Source organism: Aptenodytes patagonicus, chromosome 4 (assembly GCF_965638725.1).
Source record: "Aptenodytes patagonicus chromosome 4, bAptPat1.pri.cur, whole genome shotgun sequence".
NCBI lineage: Eukaryota > Metazoa > Chordata > Aves > Sphenisciformes > Spheniscidae > Aptenodytes > Aptenodytes patagonicus.
Genome location: NC_134952.1, coordinates 69722843 through 69739693, shown reverse-complemented (window position 1 = coordinate 69739693; position 16851 = coordinate 69722843). Strand labels below are relative to the sequence as shown.

General features: G+C 39.9%; 1 protein-coding gene across 3 annotated transcripts in view; it reads right to left on the bottom strand.

Annotated features, from left to right (window-relative positions):
- Positions 1–3419: 3419 nt before the first annotated feature.
- SLC10A7 (solute carrier family 10 member 7) overlaps positions 3420–16851 on the bottom strand; it is a 154885-nt gene continuing 141453 nt past the window's right edge. For 2 of the 3 annotated variants that reach the window (XM_076337103.1, XM_076337107.1), the window contains 2 exons: positions 10470–10615; positions 3420–7168 (listed from right to left, as the gene is read on the bottom strand). In XM_076337103.1, coding sequence (XP_076193218.1) covers positions 7124–7168; positions 10470–10615 — 191 coding nt within the window. In that variant the 3' untranslated portion in view covers positions 3420–7123. Of the gene's footprint in view, positions 7169–10469; positions 10616–16851 lie in introns of those variants that run through there. The other variant, XR_012995221.1, reaches the window with a different exon arrangement.

The window sequence follows — 16851 nt, the reverse complement described above, 5'->3', positions numbered from 1 at the left end:
AGTTTTCTTGTAAACAACGCCCCAATAGACACTTCAAATGAGATTATCTGGGAACGCTGATACGTGATAGTATAGCTATATACAGCTCTTTATGCCCTTTATAATCAGAGAGGTTACACATTAGCGTTATGCATTACAAATATGTGTTACCTGATCAGAAACACAATAAAAGTCAGGCTCCACAGACTGCAGCGCTTTTATTCTGTTCCCCTGACTCGCACAAAATCTCACGTTATCACAACTCAGCTATATTTTCACATTTGGAGGGGCCAGAAAGAGGGGAGTTTGTGAGCACAGGGTGGCAAAAACCCCGGTGCCCTGGGGAAGTACTGCTCCCACGCTGCTGCTCACGCGGCTGTGGGATTTGGCTCCGGCTTGGGGAGAGATCTGTGCATGACGCTCGCAGACAGCCGAGCTGAAAAGATACAGGCTTCCCACATTAACACTCCGTGAGCTGCATCAAATAGAGTTATCATATTAGCTGGCTGAAATTGTGTCATACTCTTATTTTTAGTGTGCTATTATGCCTCTGGGATATATTTTATTTGTCAGGGAATTGGACCTAAACAGATGTTGTAGTGGTTTTCTAAAGGGGGCTTTAGGCAACTCACTGTGAGGTACCTGAAAGACTGCATGTATGTTTTGGGGAAGGGGCAGAGTGAATGCATGAGCCAAATACTGTACATGCATCTTTGTCAGTCCTAAGCCACTGTTTGGAAATTACAGTTAATTTTTCAGACAAACAGTGATCTAAAATATTTCACCGAAAAAAGATTTTTTGTCATTTTTATAAAGAAAAATATTGAGGTTCTCCTGAAATTTCTCTAATTTAAAGCAACATTGTGAAACAGAACAAGCGAGAATTTGCTGAAGAACTTGGCAAAACATACCACGCAGTAATATGGGATTGCCCAAAGGACCAACAGTGACCATTGGATACAGCAGCGAGCTGCAGGCCCACGTGCATGCGGGTGTGCTGCATCCAGGGGAGCTGCGAGTCCTGATGAAGAACACGAGAACCATAATTTGCATGGGTAAAGTTCTTCAGTGTCAGCACAAAAAGCTGACTTCTGCTTCCCCAAGGAGCATCTTGGAAAGCTGCCCTGGTTTCTCGGTCACAGTTATCCTGTCATGCTGCTATGGGATGGGGTCTCTAAGAAGAGAGCATCTTTACTTAGAGATGCTCTCCAAGCAGATGAGAGCATCATCTTGGTGATGACACCAACAGGTTCAGTTAGGGACAGCTAACTGGGAGAAGTTTAAAAAAAAAAAAAAAGGGGGGTGTGTGTGTGAGAATTTAGGTTGAAGACAGCGAAAAAAGACCTATTTCATCAAATACTGTTGACGAGAAGTGGCAAAACTACATGGGGAAGGCACCAGGAAATAAGATAGAATTTTGTAACATCTTGGGTATGGGCTGTGCAGCAAAGGACACTGATGGGGAAGGTCTACAGTCACAATGCTAAGAAACAGAGGGAGCACAGAATTGCAAAAGCTTTTGTCAATAGAGTTTCATACCCAATTATTGTCATGGGACTCTCAAATTTTATTTCCTGCAATTCTTCTGGCAAAAGGCCAGTTCTCGCATGACCTCCGTAATTTTTTTAATCCTATCAATGAAATCGTCTTTCCTTTGAGGCAGCCCATTTTATTCCCTTTTAAGAGAGCCGATTTCCCTTAGAATTTGGAACGGAACTGACTATAAATAGTAAATTTTCTCTTACAGAGATGAACATCAGCATGCTAACATATGCAAGCCGTTGATTTTGTTACAATTATACTAGATGGAGCCCACCCACAAAGGATGCCATCCAAAGAGGCTTTTCTTCTTAACTGGGTGAAAAATGGTTGTGCCAGGTGGCAACTTTGAACACAGGTAAAGAGCGGACAATACACACCAGCATGGGATCCTTAGGAGATGCACAGCCTCTTCTGTGTGCTGCAGCTGTTGGGTATCGGCTGTCTCTCTGAGCAGGGATCACAGGCAATTTCTAATCTCACGCCTGCTTCTGGTCTGGGCTAGCAGCACAGAGGCAGAGTTGATTTGAACCTACCAGACAGAATAACCTGTTAATTCTTAGGCTATTACTTAACAAATCCAGGTGTTGGGATCAACTGTCTTCTGCATAACAATGCCAAAGGCCTTCAATCTACCTGCCCTCCCTGCCCAGAAGTGCAGTCAGTAGGGTAGGTGGCAGGGAGCAGACCCTGATTCAACAGCAGCTATTGCTCTTTTTCTTGTCACTCTATAGGTCACTGGCTGGCAGAAATCTCTGTGGAAATGCATCTAAAAATATTTTGAAAACTTGGCCTCTGCTGATGAGAAAATTAAGTGGTGACTCATGCTCCCATCAGCTCCAGACTTGATTACTGCAATTTGATGGACTGAGAAGCTGATATTCCACCGAGACTGCAATTTGCTTAGGGGAGCAGCCAAGAGGCCTCATTGGCACCAATTGCTTCCAACACATCTCTCTTGTCCTTTTAATCACTAACAAATTTAATTTCACTTCTCACGGAAGATCTCACTCTCCACCTTTCGGGCAAGACAACAATTTAGAGGCTGCTTTCATGACCTCTGCTACAGCTCTAGATGCCAGCATGAAGCAGACATTGCCTGTAGCAATGCCTCGCACCTGCATTTCCTGGCATTGCTTTCTCTAGTCCTGCACATCTAAAGCCATTGGACAGTCCCTGTCCATGCTACTCCAGAAGATTACTTACCATCCTGCAGGGTGTTCTCTGTTGAATGAGAATTTTACAGGAACCGTACACATAAACTTTGAAGAATTTAATTCAGAATGCCTCCTCAAAGAAGTCACAGTCTAATGATTGCAAGTGGTAACATGGTTTAAGCAAGAAAACAGCAAAGAGGAGACAACCTCCCTCTTCTGACATTGTTCTGATATGATGCTGTAGTTTTGGTCTGGGAGATTGGGGCTACCCGTGGAAACAGGGACAAAAGAGATTCCGTTTGTTAGATGCTGGAAAGGGCAGGCCATCAAATCTAAAGTAAAATACTCTTCATTTACTCTCCTCACGTGTTACATTATCACCAAGCTTTGTTAGAACAATAGCAGGGCTTTTCAAACAGCTTCCCTAGGGAGACCGCTCTGCAGCTTAACAGCCCTTTCACTGGAGATGTGCAAGTGTAACCAAGGGCAGAATTTAGTCTCTTGTCTATTTAACGTGTTTGCGAGGGACTGTATGTGTTTCTGGCACTTTATAATAATAGTAATATAAATGCATTTGGATTATAACAAAATGGAGATACTATGATTTAGCCCTTTACTGTGTTGTAATTCCCAAATGCATCAACATCTATTTAAGTGCAAAATAGTCTACAGTTTACAAATACAATGCTGCGATCGTCTGCTGTAAAGGTTCTGTATGAGATGATGATTCAATACAAAACAAGATTCAGTGTCTGAAATTTCATTTTTAATGTCAGAATAACATCAAAAAAGTAGCTCTTTCTCCATATGCAGTCTGCAAAAAAATGTATACCAGGGACTTGGTCCTTTCTAGTGATTTCTACATATATAACCGCTCATCTCTTATGCACATATGCACTTGCACATAAATAAATGTGCTTGCCGACAGACAGTATTTCATCTAGCTTTCTAACCTCCTGCTGTCAAGATATTTCCACAGAAAACCGTACACAAATAAAACTAACAGCTCCTCTTTCCGTGACTGCCAGAATAACGTAGTGGACTACTTCTGTAAAACCAAGCTGCTGGATTACTCTCCTTTCACTCCGTGAACAAGCACAACCGTGCAGCTTCTGCTGAGATTGCCTTTTCTGTCATATAACCTATTCACACTAATTAAAGGATCTACAAGAAAAAAAACAACCACAATTTTGATTTTAACTACATAAAAAATGATTTATCTTGGACCTATTACTGGGGTCATGAAAAGCTGCTCAATTTAGTGCACAAAAAGGGAAATAAAATGTTTGAGTAACTCAACACAAAGTGCTAAGATTCCCTGTCACCTCTGAAGTGCTCTTTTATTGTTTGGGTGCTTTTTTTCCTCTGCTGTCATTAGATGGAATTATAGATATGCAGAAGATAAGTGTTGATGATCAAGAAAATCCTTGTTTTAACATGGGCAAAGTTCTCATTTGCCATCAGTTTTGCCTGATTATGTTCAATGCCAGGCATCTCTCAGTTAAATTTAAAGCCAAGAAGTTGAAAAGATTCAGAACTGTTCTAACTCTCTACTGAAAAACTGGTGTAGTTCAATGAATTAATTTTCAGTTGATAGTTTGCAGTATTCTGAGGACTTTCTTTCCCCAAGTTTAGTTCATAAAATATTTCTCTACAGTTCATGGATTTTTTTTTTTTAAAGAACAAGCAAACATTTAAAAGCTTACCCACAAAAGAACAAAACATAGGTAACAGAGGTAAAAAGTTGATCTAGAGGATAAGTAATTTTATCTTGTTTTCCTATTAACAAAATTAAATTCAAAACCATTCTGTTTATTAAAGACATACAGGCATAATAACAAGTCATAAAACAAACATCTTAACAGTCTTCAAACATAACAGAATTGATATGCATAATTAAGTTTCATTAAGTACGGATTTAAAACATGTATTTCAGTTTTGCTTTATATTCCCTTTAGACCAACACCTCCACCACTCATACACAATATTTAGGCTGCTCCAAGCAATCAACGAGGACTTTGTAAAGGCTCTAACAAAATTCCATCTTAACAGTTTGAAATATTCTTAAATGTAGAAAAAATTTAACAAAGAAAAAAGGATGTGTTCAGCGGAATCTAACCAAGTTGTTGGATGTACTGAAAGTCGGAGATTCAGTATGTAGAGGTAGCTCTATAAGGGTACTTGCAGTGTTCTGACTATTTAGCATGACACAACGACAGTAAGTTACTGTATGCTTGAACTCTTCCTATATATTTAAAAAAAAGCGAGCACTCTTTCTGTGTCTGCTGCTTTGCCATTCAAAACCAACAGAAAGAGTCATCGATTTCAGTGGGATTGGGATTAAGTCCTTATATACTCTGGAAGTTCAGGTTTATGGAAACAGAACAAAAAGAAACTGTCCTGAGTCTGGACTCTCTGCTGCAAGCAGTGCTTTTAAGCCCGGACAAAGGAATTTTTTCCCACATCGGGCCCGTTACTGGTTAGCATGCTTAAGGAAGGGGAACCTTGAATTTGGCCCAAGAACACACATGCTATTCTCTCCAATTACCTCACAGGTTGGCCTGTTGGTGGATCTGACTATGCTATCTAGGGATGCATTAATCAAAACTGAGCTCACTGCCCGCTGCCCTTTGCATCCCTGGCTAGTGAGAAGAGAGCACAGCCCTGGGGGGCACAGGCAGTGGACAGTGTCCCTCAGCTCTGCCACCTGCTCAGTGTGCAGAGCTTGATCCCCCTCCGGGGAATGAAAGAATTCAGCACGTTGCCACCTCACGTACCTTCGTTACATCGTCATTTTATTGGTGATGACAATTCTGAACAAGGTGACGCTGTCAGCTCCCAGCAGTTTCTCATACAGATGGCAACAGAGCAGTCTTGCACTGACTGACCATCAGGTAAAGCACCGATGATTGGTACCAGATTACTTTCCTGTTACTCACAGGAATAACGGACTAGGAATAACAGACTAGGTAAACCAAACACAATTTTTTTCACAAAGGCAAAAGGATATGAATTTCACATGCCTATTGTGATACAAAAGATCTTTATCTGGTGTAAATGGCTATAGCCTTATCAGAGCTATGATAATTTACATCTGCTAAAGATCTGCTCCTAGGTGTTTGCACTTAGTTGCACCATTAACTGCAATGTTAACCATGACACACATGAAACTTCAGCATTTATATTGATCCCAGTTTGACCTATTTCTTTCATTCCTTTTAATGTTTTAATGCACAATTGCCAGCACAGTTTTTGCAGATGGGTACACCTCAGAGTCTGGACTAGAGTACGCTTCTGAAATCTTAATCTCCCAGACAAGATTCAGTGCTGGCTATATGTTTAAATATATGCCTGTGTTCCTTTCTCTTCCACACTTCTCTTAGAAATAGTATTTTGTATTCTTTTTTTATATAAGTTTATTAAAAAGAGTAACATTTTATTTTTTAAAAAGTTGTGACTGATTGTCAAATTAACTAAGATAGATAGCGTTTCTGTTACTATAAGGATCCTTTTAATTGGAAAAAAAAAAAAAAATTGTCAACTTTCTTGTCCTCACAAGCTATTATTCATTACCAGTGCAGCAATATAGAGAACATAGCTTGGCTTACTACAATAAAAGCTCTGTTTCAATATTAGCATCCTAAATTCTGTCACTGCAGATCTCCGTGCATTGCACCGGGGGAAGGAAAAGAAAAAAGAAAAAGAGAAATTTGTGTTCTTCAGGGGTAAATTATAAAAGATCTCCTAGCTGCAAACACAAATACTTCACTCATAACCCAAGCACCAGACCAATTCTTTGAAGAAGCTTACGAGGCATTTAAGATATACAATGGCACAATATCATACAATGGAATTGAAAGAATTTTCTTGAGAAACCATTAACTTTGAAGGAATGTCTAGACAACTGTGTCAACAAATGCAAATAATTCATGTTTCTCAGCTTCTATCCAATGGATGGCCCCATGCTGAGTATACACAAACTCAGAAGAAAAAGGCATGTCACAGTCATATGACTAGGGAGTGTAACAGTCACACAAAAATTCAAGTCAATCTTGGAAAAAAAAACCTTCCGAAAGCTCTTCCCCAGGGTAAGCCAGCAGTGGGATAGGCTTCTGGTCATTTTGGCTAGTTTAAAACAGAGACTTAAGCTGACGCACCCTGGCTTCAAAACAGGGGCAATGGAAGAAACAGCTTGGTTAGAAAAATAAAAACTAAACGACTCCAAAATACTGTACAACCTCTTGCAGTAACCAACAAAGTGGCTTCTGGAAACAATGCTTTTGCCAAAAATGCATCTGTAAGGCACTTAACAGGTATCTTTTTAATATATATATATAAAAATAAAATATGCACTGAAGCAACATTCACAAATACCCAGTTGTCTCAATTGTCTGTGTGTACAGTATAGTACATATATACATTCACTGTGACACAGGCCATCTCCATAATTATACCTTCACGGGTGCTTTGGGCTGCCTGGTTAACTTCAGTGCCTGTGAATGGTAAACAAAACAGTCACTTTTTTATATTCTTAAAAGACAACCAACAGCACAAGACAAGATTTTTATTCATAAGGGGCAACAAAGTGCTGCCTGTACTTCTGAGAGGCTGAGTGAGGAGTCAGCGTGCAGCTGACAGGCCGCTCTGGGTTTTGTGATGATGTTTTTATCTCTGATAGCCCATCACAACTTCCTCACATACAGATAGCCTTAAAAGAGGAACCACAAGGAATATGGCTACAGTGCCAGTGAAGGAAGTGGAGGTGGTTCTCAGGTGTCTTCAGAAAGCAACTATTTGGACCCCACTCAAACCACTTGTGGCACAGATACAAGGGCTTCTGACCCACTTCGGGAAAGACTGTGAAGAAAATTTCTGCCAACACCTTTGTGTTCCCTGGCCTCCTTCCATACGGCTCGAAGCCTGCTCAGAGTATAGTCACTGCTGCAGTGGTGGATGTCACGCATCTCTGATGTTTATACCTTCTTTTCTGAGAAAAGGTAAGAATAAGCCAAAGTCCATCAGTCCAGAGGTGGTCTTATGCTAGGGGACACCCGACGTCTTTGTAGCTCTAGTCTACTCTGAGGAGAGAAACCACATGCCTTTATGTGATGGCAGGGTCCAGCTCTGTGCTCTGTGCTCCCCGCAGGGCTGGCCAACTATGGTAGCCGAACTACTTATTCAGTTCAACTCAAATGCTAAGGTGATCATGCTTCTAGTTTGGCAGGAAGCAGCCTCTCTAACTTAGGAGGCAAATGTGACAGGCTTAAAAGGTGTTAGGTTTTCAGCTGCTCCTATATACCAACGTGGTCACTGTGAAGGATGCCCATTGTTGGTGTGCTCTGCAACAAAAAAGCTCAGTGCTTTCTCGTGTGGGACGAATCGGCCTGAGTGAGAGGGAAATTCGCGAAATTTGCCAATTCCTGAAATTTGGAACCTCTGTTTTCCTTAGCCTTTTGGGTGAAGACCCTGGCAGACTGGCATTTGCCTGTCGAGTGGGAGACTTATCATTTCCGGAGGGTTGGCTAAACAAGCAATATTCAGTCTGAGAGATGTCTGATGGGTCTTCTTATTGTAGATATTAACCTTTAATATTGTACATTTAAAGCTTGTAAGCACTGCTTGAAAAACGCTCCAGCACAAACATAAACCCTTAAAAAAATCCAAACCTTTAAAAATAAATAGGCTATATTCCCCTCACAAACACCAGCTTTCAGAAACACCAGCATTTAACTATTGTTAAATCTAGCCGTTTGAGATTAGTCTTTTGGGTATTATTCAGCAAGAGACTTTGGAGAGAGACATCATTCCACACTTTGTTTGGGGAAATAATTTTTTAACTTTGTAGTTTGGCAGATTCTGCTGCCATATTTACAAAGTAGAAATACCTTAGTGTAGATGAACCTCTAAATATTTAAATTCAATTTCATACAACCAGATCACATGTACTATCATAATTAAGTAAGAATGTCACTGCAGTTGAGTACTGTGACTGGATAACCGTCTCCCCCTGCAAGAGAGATGCCAAAATGAAGCCAAGGTGTTTATAGAAAATAAACATCAAGGGTGATGATGACATGTTTATTTTCAAAGCGCGAGACCATTATCCAGTCACAACGTTCACTTCTATTATACTTATTATAACTGTACCAGACCCAACCTCATTGATTTTTTTCAAAGAGTAATTAAAATAACATTTGTGAATAATACAGAAGACCAACTGAAGAAACTGCTGCAACAGAACAACAATCCCCCAAAGTGGTTCTACGGTAGCATTACAGTCTGATTAGCACAGGAGGTTTATCTGATGCTTAATGAATAAGAAACTAGTGCTGGTGAAGTGTAAATCTCTCCAGTACTGGTTGACTTTTCTGATGCCCTGTTTAAAGGCTGTGTTAACTTGCCGCAACTGACAGCAGCCCCTAAAGGCCATTACCACCCCTGAGGATCAGGGAGATCTGGATGAGCTCCAGCCCCACTCCTGGTCTTGACAGCAGGGAGCAGTTAGATGCTGAAAAGAACCCAGCATTGCAGGGATCGTTCTGTCACTGGTAGTGTCAACTTTCTCTGCAGGAATAGCATGGAATTTTCTTTACACAACCTGTAATGTCTCCTGGTAATTTCTGATTAAAAAAAAATCATGACTTTCAGACTGATGGAGAAATGACATATGATTCTCAAATTTCCATTTTCGGATGCTAAGATAAGTATATCTTAACAAGGTCTGATTTCTGGACTCGGTTCCTGAAAATTGAGAGTTTTCCTGCATTTTACAATTCAGGTAACCAAAAGTGAAGCCACATGAAAATCACTGATTTGGGGAATTTTAGCATTCAAGTTAGCAAGATTACTTTAGTGGAGTGAAGCTAGTAAAATAGCAGCCTGTTGGGTTTTACTGAAAATTGGAAACATGGAAGTTATAAAAAAAAAAAATTTCTCCACTGACAGGTGGAGAACGCAGGGTACTAGTGGCGCTGGGCTTCCCACCGTAGGTCTCAGCCTCCACCTATAAAATGGCTGTCAAAGACTGCTTCAGTTGCCACAGCTTCTTGATCCTTATTATCTCAGAACATTAAAGACAGCATTAAAATCAGCTGCGTGGACTAGTGTTCTGCGAGGTGGTTACTACTGTTCTGAGAACCTGACTAAAACCATTGCAATTACTTCATATAGATCACAGAATGGCTGTCAGATGTCAATAGCTTCAATTTGTACTGAAATAAGCATAATTTGAATCGGTAATGTTGATGCAGAAACCTCTAGGTTATAGTCTATAATCCTACAAGCTATCCCATGTCATAATTTTGGCATGAAATGTGATGCACCAGATTCCTGTAGACTTCTTACTATTGTAAAGGGTGACCCAAGTAGAAAAAAAAAATTAAACAGTTCTCATCCTGGCTTCAATTCAATTGAGAAAGTGCCCTCATTTTACCTGATTTCCCCAGCTCCCATGGGACAGATCTTTGTCACTTGTCCATAAGGGAGATCCAAAGCTGTGATTATTAGCTAAAGACGGAGCCGTTCTTATTGGGCATAATCTGAATTCATAATTTGAATGAATTCATAATTTGAACTAACCGTAGAGGTCTAACTTCAAGATTTGAACCTTTTCAGAGCCAAGATAGATAAAGTTCAGCATTTTTAATTTGATACTACTGTGACTATCACTGTCATAAAGGAAGTAAAGAAACAGAAAAATCTCTACGAAGGAACCTGAGGAGTTTAAGACGTGTTTAGGTATATTTTTTCCTCATAGCACACTTTCCATTATAAATCAAAACCAGCAGTTCTTACCTTTTGCCTAGAAACCATCCAAGATTTTATTGTTGGTACCAACAGACTGCCAAGAAGAATCTGAGCAGGATGATAGATGAGTAAGGGGACGGAAATTAAGGACAGGTGCTCATAACCCGCAAATACTATCTTCAGCATTGGAATCCCTGCAGGCAGAAAAACAGGAGACAGACTCTCACCTCAGACTTTGAGCTCTAGATAAAAGCAAAGCATTTTATGTTGCATTGACATTTCACCAAAAAAAAACCAAACCAAAAAGAAATAAAACGAAGACTCAGAAGTTTTATATTAAAAAAAAAAAACAACCCAAACAAACCAGCGAGAACATGAACAAAAAAAATACACGGCAGAAAAAGTTCTGTGGCAGAAAGGAAGGAGTAGGGGAATGCCATAAAAGATCTTTTCTAATTATGCTAATAGCTGTCAAACTCCTGCTGAAGACTTGATATAAAATACATTCTGCTATAGCATGACTGTTCGGTTGCTGAGCATAGTCCTGTACTGCTTATTTACTACTTCCTCTCACTGTGCTCTGTTACGTGTTTTCATGATTGTCCTCCATCCAACTGCCCGATTCCTGCTTGTAACCTTTCCTCAGTCCGTTCAGCACTGGAGGAGGGTTGCGTTTTCCTGGTATACTCCCTGCCAGCTGGCGAGTACCCAAATGGCAGCCTTCGCTGCTTTGACTAATTCATGCAGTCAAGGTAGAGAGTAGAGTACTCTGCAGGTGAGTGCTCATGTGTTAGAGAACAAAACTCTCTGCTCTACCTGTATGTTTCAGAAGACATACAGCACGAGAGAGAAAAGGTTTAGTGAACTGAGTGAGCAATATGAAGCGGTCATGCCTATAAAGAGTTAGGGAGCAGCTGGAGTACAGAAGTTGCCAGATGCTGGAAGAAGTGAGTGTTAAGAGCTAGGGATGGGCCATTTTTCCTAAGAGCTTGAATTTGCACTCAACAGTGCTAATTCTATTAGACATCTCCATGCATAATCTTCCCACTTGATGATGTGATATGTAAAATTAAATTTGATTTAGTTTTGCAGTAATGAAACTGATTATGCTTACTTTGAACATGTTATAGTTCAAAATTATCTGTTTAAATCTTGGAACCTTGCTACCATGCTCCACAAAGCATAGGTGTGGGCAAAACTGGCAATCATCTCTGCCTTGCTTGACCAGACATTTGCAGAGTCACCAACAAGAGCAGCTGTGATTCCTCAGGAGCCTCCCTGAGAACATACCTTATTTTCTCCCTCATCTTAAATGTCACACTGGGAATCTTCCATCAGCATCAACCCTGCAGCGAAGCAGACTACACACTTCACAGAGCTCATCTGTGTGCCTCCTTTCTTAGCAATGACAAAAAGCTGAGCTTTGTGCCACATGCCCTCCATTCCCCCATCAGTCGATGTTTCAGATCAGCCAAAGTTGTCATGTTTACATAAACTTTTGTCTGTCTTGCATAAACTGCCGTTCTCATCACCCTTTCAGATTTCCCTTAATAAAAGTTGCCTCCTCCGTATGTGAGGAAAGAGCTTATTTGTTGAATATTTACCACTCCAGCAGTACCCCACTATTGCTGACATGTCCAGGCTTGCTGAAATCTTCATGATGTTTCCACAGCACCATTTCTTGTAATTATTTTGATTAGCTTCATCACATTACACCACTAACAATCTCGTCCCCATACTAGTAGCCTTTACTTATGTGGATATTTCCAGGGAAAGATTAAATCAAATAAATAAAGGCTTGCGTGCTTAATTTCAATATTATAATTACCTTTGAAACAACATCATAGACCTATCACACAATAGGGATGCTTATTATTAACACCAATGTCGGGGGCTTGGGAATAGATAGTATTTGGATAGAAATTAAATGGGCATTTGCATTATATTAGAGGAGTGTAATTTACTTCAAGTGCCCATCACACTGTTTTTGTAAACAGATGAAGGTTTTATTGCCTGTTTCCAAGTCTCAACTTGACCCTGGTGGGTCCTTTTCTGTTCTCTAACCACAGAAAAACAAACTACAGTCCCAAGCTATGAACATGCTATATTTATGTTCGTAAGACAGTACCTGGTGTTTTGGTAGTGCAATTTCATCCATAGATCCAAAAACACTTTAGTAAGCTGAACAGGACTCCTACAGAGAATCAGAGAACACTAAAATGACTAGCCTAAGATCACACAGAAAACTAACGGCAGAGACGTGAACAGAACGGATCCAAAGTGACTGAGACATGCTTTAAATTACTGTACATTTTCTGAACTGAAAGAAAAGATCAGAAATTCCAGCCTAAAAGGTAAATTCTCTAGAGGAAAGCTATTTCAGTAAACTAGGAAAAGAAAATTAAAGTTGTCAAATATAAATACAAAATACTATAATTAGTGTGACAATATAATTAGATCACTGGGTGGAAAGAGGTTCTTAATTCACAGCTTGTTTAAATACATGTCACAACAAAAGGTTCCTGTAAGCCACTAATGTGCAATTAAAGTTCCTGTTATTTACCAGGAAAAACTAACTGGTGAAAAGAAGAAATAATAATAATTTTTTGCAGGTAAGCATTTGTTTAATGGAAAGAAAAAGCCCTGTTTCCTTTTTACGCACTTTCTGATTTTTATAATTCCAACTTCGCCAGTATGCAGCACTCTCAGAAAATATTTCATGACAGAAATCCACAGATTACAGTCACAAATGCAGTAATATTACCACAAAGCTAAACAAAACAGCATGGGTTTTATTTATTTTTAAAAACATTGCCTAAACTTTTTCGTAGCAATACATAGTAACTGCAAGCATCAGTACGACTGCTAATGTTTTCCAAATGCATAAAACTCATGCAAATTCCTAATTAGGAAAAACATTTTAATAGTTACTTTTCCCTCTCTCAAAAAAAAAAAGCTATTTTTTTAATATATGTAAAAAACATTTGGGGAAAAAAAAAATCCAAACAAAATGAAAACCAAATCCCAGCCAAAGGAAGAAAAGTGACCTTATAATGCCTGGGCTGATACTGTATGCTGTATCTTAGCCCGTAATGCATTTTCAAGATGAGATTATGAACTAGCCCTAAGAGAAGCTATAACAGAAACACTGACTGAAACAATAGGGACATGAACAGGTGCTGCTATAACAAAACTAATTAAAGTGAGTGAGATGAGTTTAAAACTTTCAGATAGATAGCAAGGAATGAAGGTGCTAAGCAAAATGGATATGGTTATCTTTACTGCAGGGTGTCCGCTCCTCTTTTCCTCATCTTTTATAGCATATTGCTTCCAGTGCTAATGGAGTATGATAGCTACGGTAAGTCTAAGGTAAATAAAATTTTGCACAGGATCAAATCACATATATTAAAACCCAGACCACTACCTTAGTCTCAAGTTTCCTCAAAGTACACAGCAGCTCCTCCCTCCCCCCACCCCCCAGTATTACTAGGGTATTTATTTGCCATCTGGAGCATTAAGGCGACACTCACACGTATAAAGAATAATGCCTGTAAGGATTTTTCATTTTGTTTTCACAGAGCCATTAATCATGCTTATCTTCATTTCAGGGTAATAGGACTGATTTCTATGGGTCTTCATCCTGGTTGACACTGGAGGAGGAACACTGGCATCAATTTATATACAATCTTTTCGTTAAGTTTTAAAACTGCTGTCATGGTCAGAAGGCTCATGCCACAAACACCCATTCATGTTGCTGAGGATTATGAAGTTACAGGCTTCCAGCAACTTGGTTCAACTCCTCTGCCAAAGACCCTCACTCGCTACATATCACGAGAACTGAATGACAAAGTGCTCCTCTGTGGTTTGGTGCCAACTTGGGCAAGTTTGCTCAAAGTAGGGGTGTAACAAGCTGTTGAGTTGCCAAAACCTTTTAAACAGCCTTATTGCATGAATATGTGTCCAACTGCTGAATCAGAGCTGACCAAACACCATGACAGGCGCAAGTCAGGGTTGTATCCCATCCTCCTCCAAAGAAAGAGGAAATGTAGTACTCAGCTGGGTGAGAAAACAGCACCTCACCTGACCAGGACTACAGAGAGCTGCAGCAGAAGGGAGGAAGCACTGAGATCATCCCACAGATATCCCTTACAAACAAGATCATTAGTGTTCCCAGCTTTTTACCCTGAATTTCCCTTTTCTCCTCTGTTTGGCTGTTTCTCCTACTAGCGCTCCTCTGTGTTCCCATTTTCCTCCTTGCTCTTTGTCTCCGGTATTCACAGGCTCTTTTTCTTTTTCCATTTGTATTTTCTCCCTTCCTCCTTTTTCCTCCTCTTCTCCACTCCCACACTTCTAGCCTGCTTGGTTTTGCTTCCCAAGACTTCTGATTCTGCTCACTTGCAGCAGTGTAAATTTTGGGTATTTCCACTAAAATCACTAAGCCCCACTAAGTGCAGTGGGCACTAAAATCACAGTCCCACTGCAACTGAGAGAAGTCAGTTAGGCCTGTGATATGGAGTACATTTCATTTTTCTCCCTGTTTGTGTCCTCACTCAGCCCATCTCACGTAAGAACTTTGCAAACCTGAGGAAGAGCTAGCAAGAGAAAAGCTGTTTATCCGTGACCTTCAACAACGGCAAGGAAGAGTGAGAGCACTGCTCTTACAGTCTGGTATAGGAAAGCCCTGTTTGCTCTCCGTTGCTCCAAGGTATTCCAGTTTGGCTTCAAGGCTGTGGTTTATCAGCCCTGGTCAAAGGCCACTGTTCCTCTAGTAGCCTGCACAACTGAAAGCTATTTATCCTTCCTCCAGCTTTGCATCCAGTATAACCTCCCACATTCTCCCCTTTCCCCTTTGCTACTTTCACATTTCGTAGTCACCTTCTTAAAAGGCCCATGAAAATATCATGCTGCACTTCACTACATTTAGTTAACTGTAAAATAATAATAATAAAAAATCCTAAAATATTTGAAGGTATTTTTAAGAGAATTTAAATATAGGACTCTTTTCATCTAGCTATCACTGCAGTAATATAAATGAAGCAAATTAATTTTAATGCTCCAAGGTACTGATTCTGTGTCACTGTCACTGACAGGATCCAACTAGACTTTATGAGATGGCATTTGACTTTATGGAAGTGAGCACTATGCACGCATTTACAATTTTACAGGGACTTTAAGCTGTCATGCTGAAAAATGTTTATAAAACATTAATCAAAAAATGCCTCTTTAATACAATGCATTGTCTGAAAGATGTTAGAAGGCACATATTGTAAATGGATTCTTTTTCTGACTAAAGTAATTTCTACCAAAAGCCTTTCCCCACTGCTATACAAGTACACAGCGTGGAGAGATAAAGAGCACTTTCTCAGCACATTACTACCTGATCCAAACACTTGGGAAATCACTAATGTACAGCATGCCATATTTCCATGTCACACATGACACATTTGTCTAAAATTACCCAACAGAGTTTGACATTGCAGCATATTCCATAGCAGAGCTTTCAACTGACATCTGCCAAGTAAGAACTTCAAGTAGGAGCTTTCTTCTTCTAACAAGCAAGTAAGAGTTTTCTTTTATCCTATACCCATGATGGAAGTGATAAAACAATAAGTACTGGAAATCAGGGTTTTTTTCTATTTTAATATGTTTATTTTATGCTTGCTGAATGTATAAGCTCCCGTCAAAGCCCTGTTTCATCATTTTCTGTTTTCTATCACATTGCAATGGGTTCAGAGAACTTAATAGAACATTTTTATTACCACCAAAACATAGGCCATTATGTCTCACACCCAAAGCAGAATTATTGCTAGATGCTCTACTAAACATGCTTTACTGTATAGGTTTTTCCCCTTCAATGTCTTCATAACAAACAATTTATCCTGAAACTTTATTGCTTACATTACTGAAACATATTCCAAATGGCAAAACGCTGCAGCATTTCTTCTTGGGAAAAGAGGTTTGGTGCAAAACAAAGAGGTCATCGCTATGGAACCACCAGGCATTCAGGAATCAGAACCCTCACAAAGAGGCAGTGGAAATACTCTGAAGAAAACCCATAGTCTCTGGATTCTCCCTTCTACTCATCTATGCATTTCAGAACTCTCAATTGCCATAATCTTCAGGTGCAATATACAAAATGAATCAAGTGTATGGCGGTAGTTTCTCTGACGCTCTCCATGCTACTCTCTTTCTGAAGGATCCTCTCAGGGGTTGATGTGAAGGGAACATTAGTATGCCAAATAGCTATTTCTTTTTCTCAACTGAGAAAAGGCCTGTAAAGAGGGACATATATTGCATTAAACCCCTCCTAAGCTGCCAGAGCAGGGGGGTTCTGAGCGCATCCCTGCAAAGACAGTGCCAAATGAGCACCTGAAATTTTACCGCCAAGTTTCAGAATAGTATTGCATGTAGCCCAGTGACTGCATGGTGG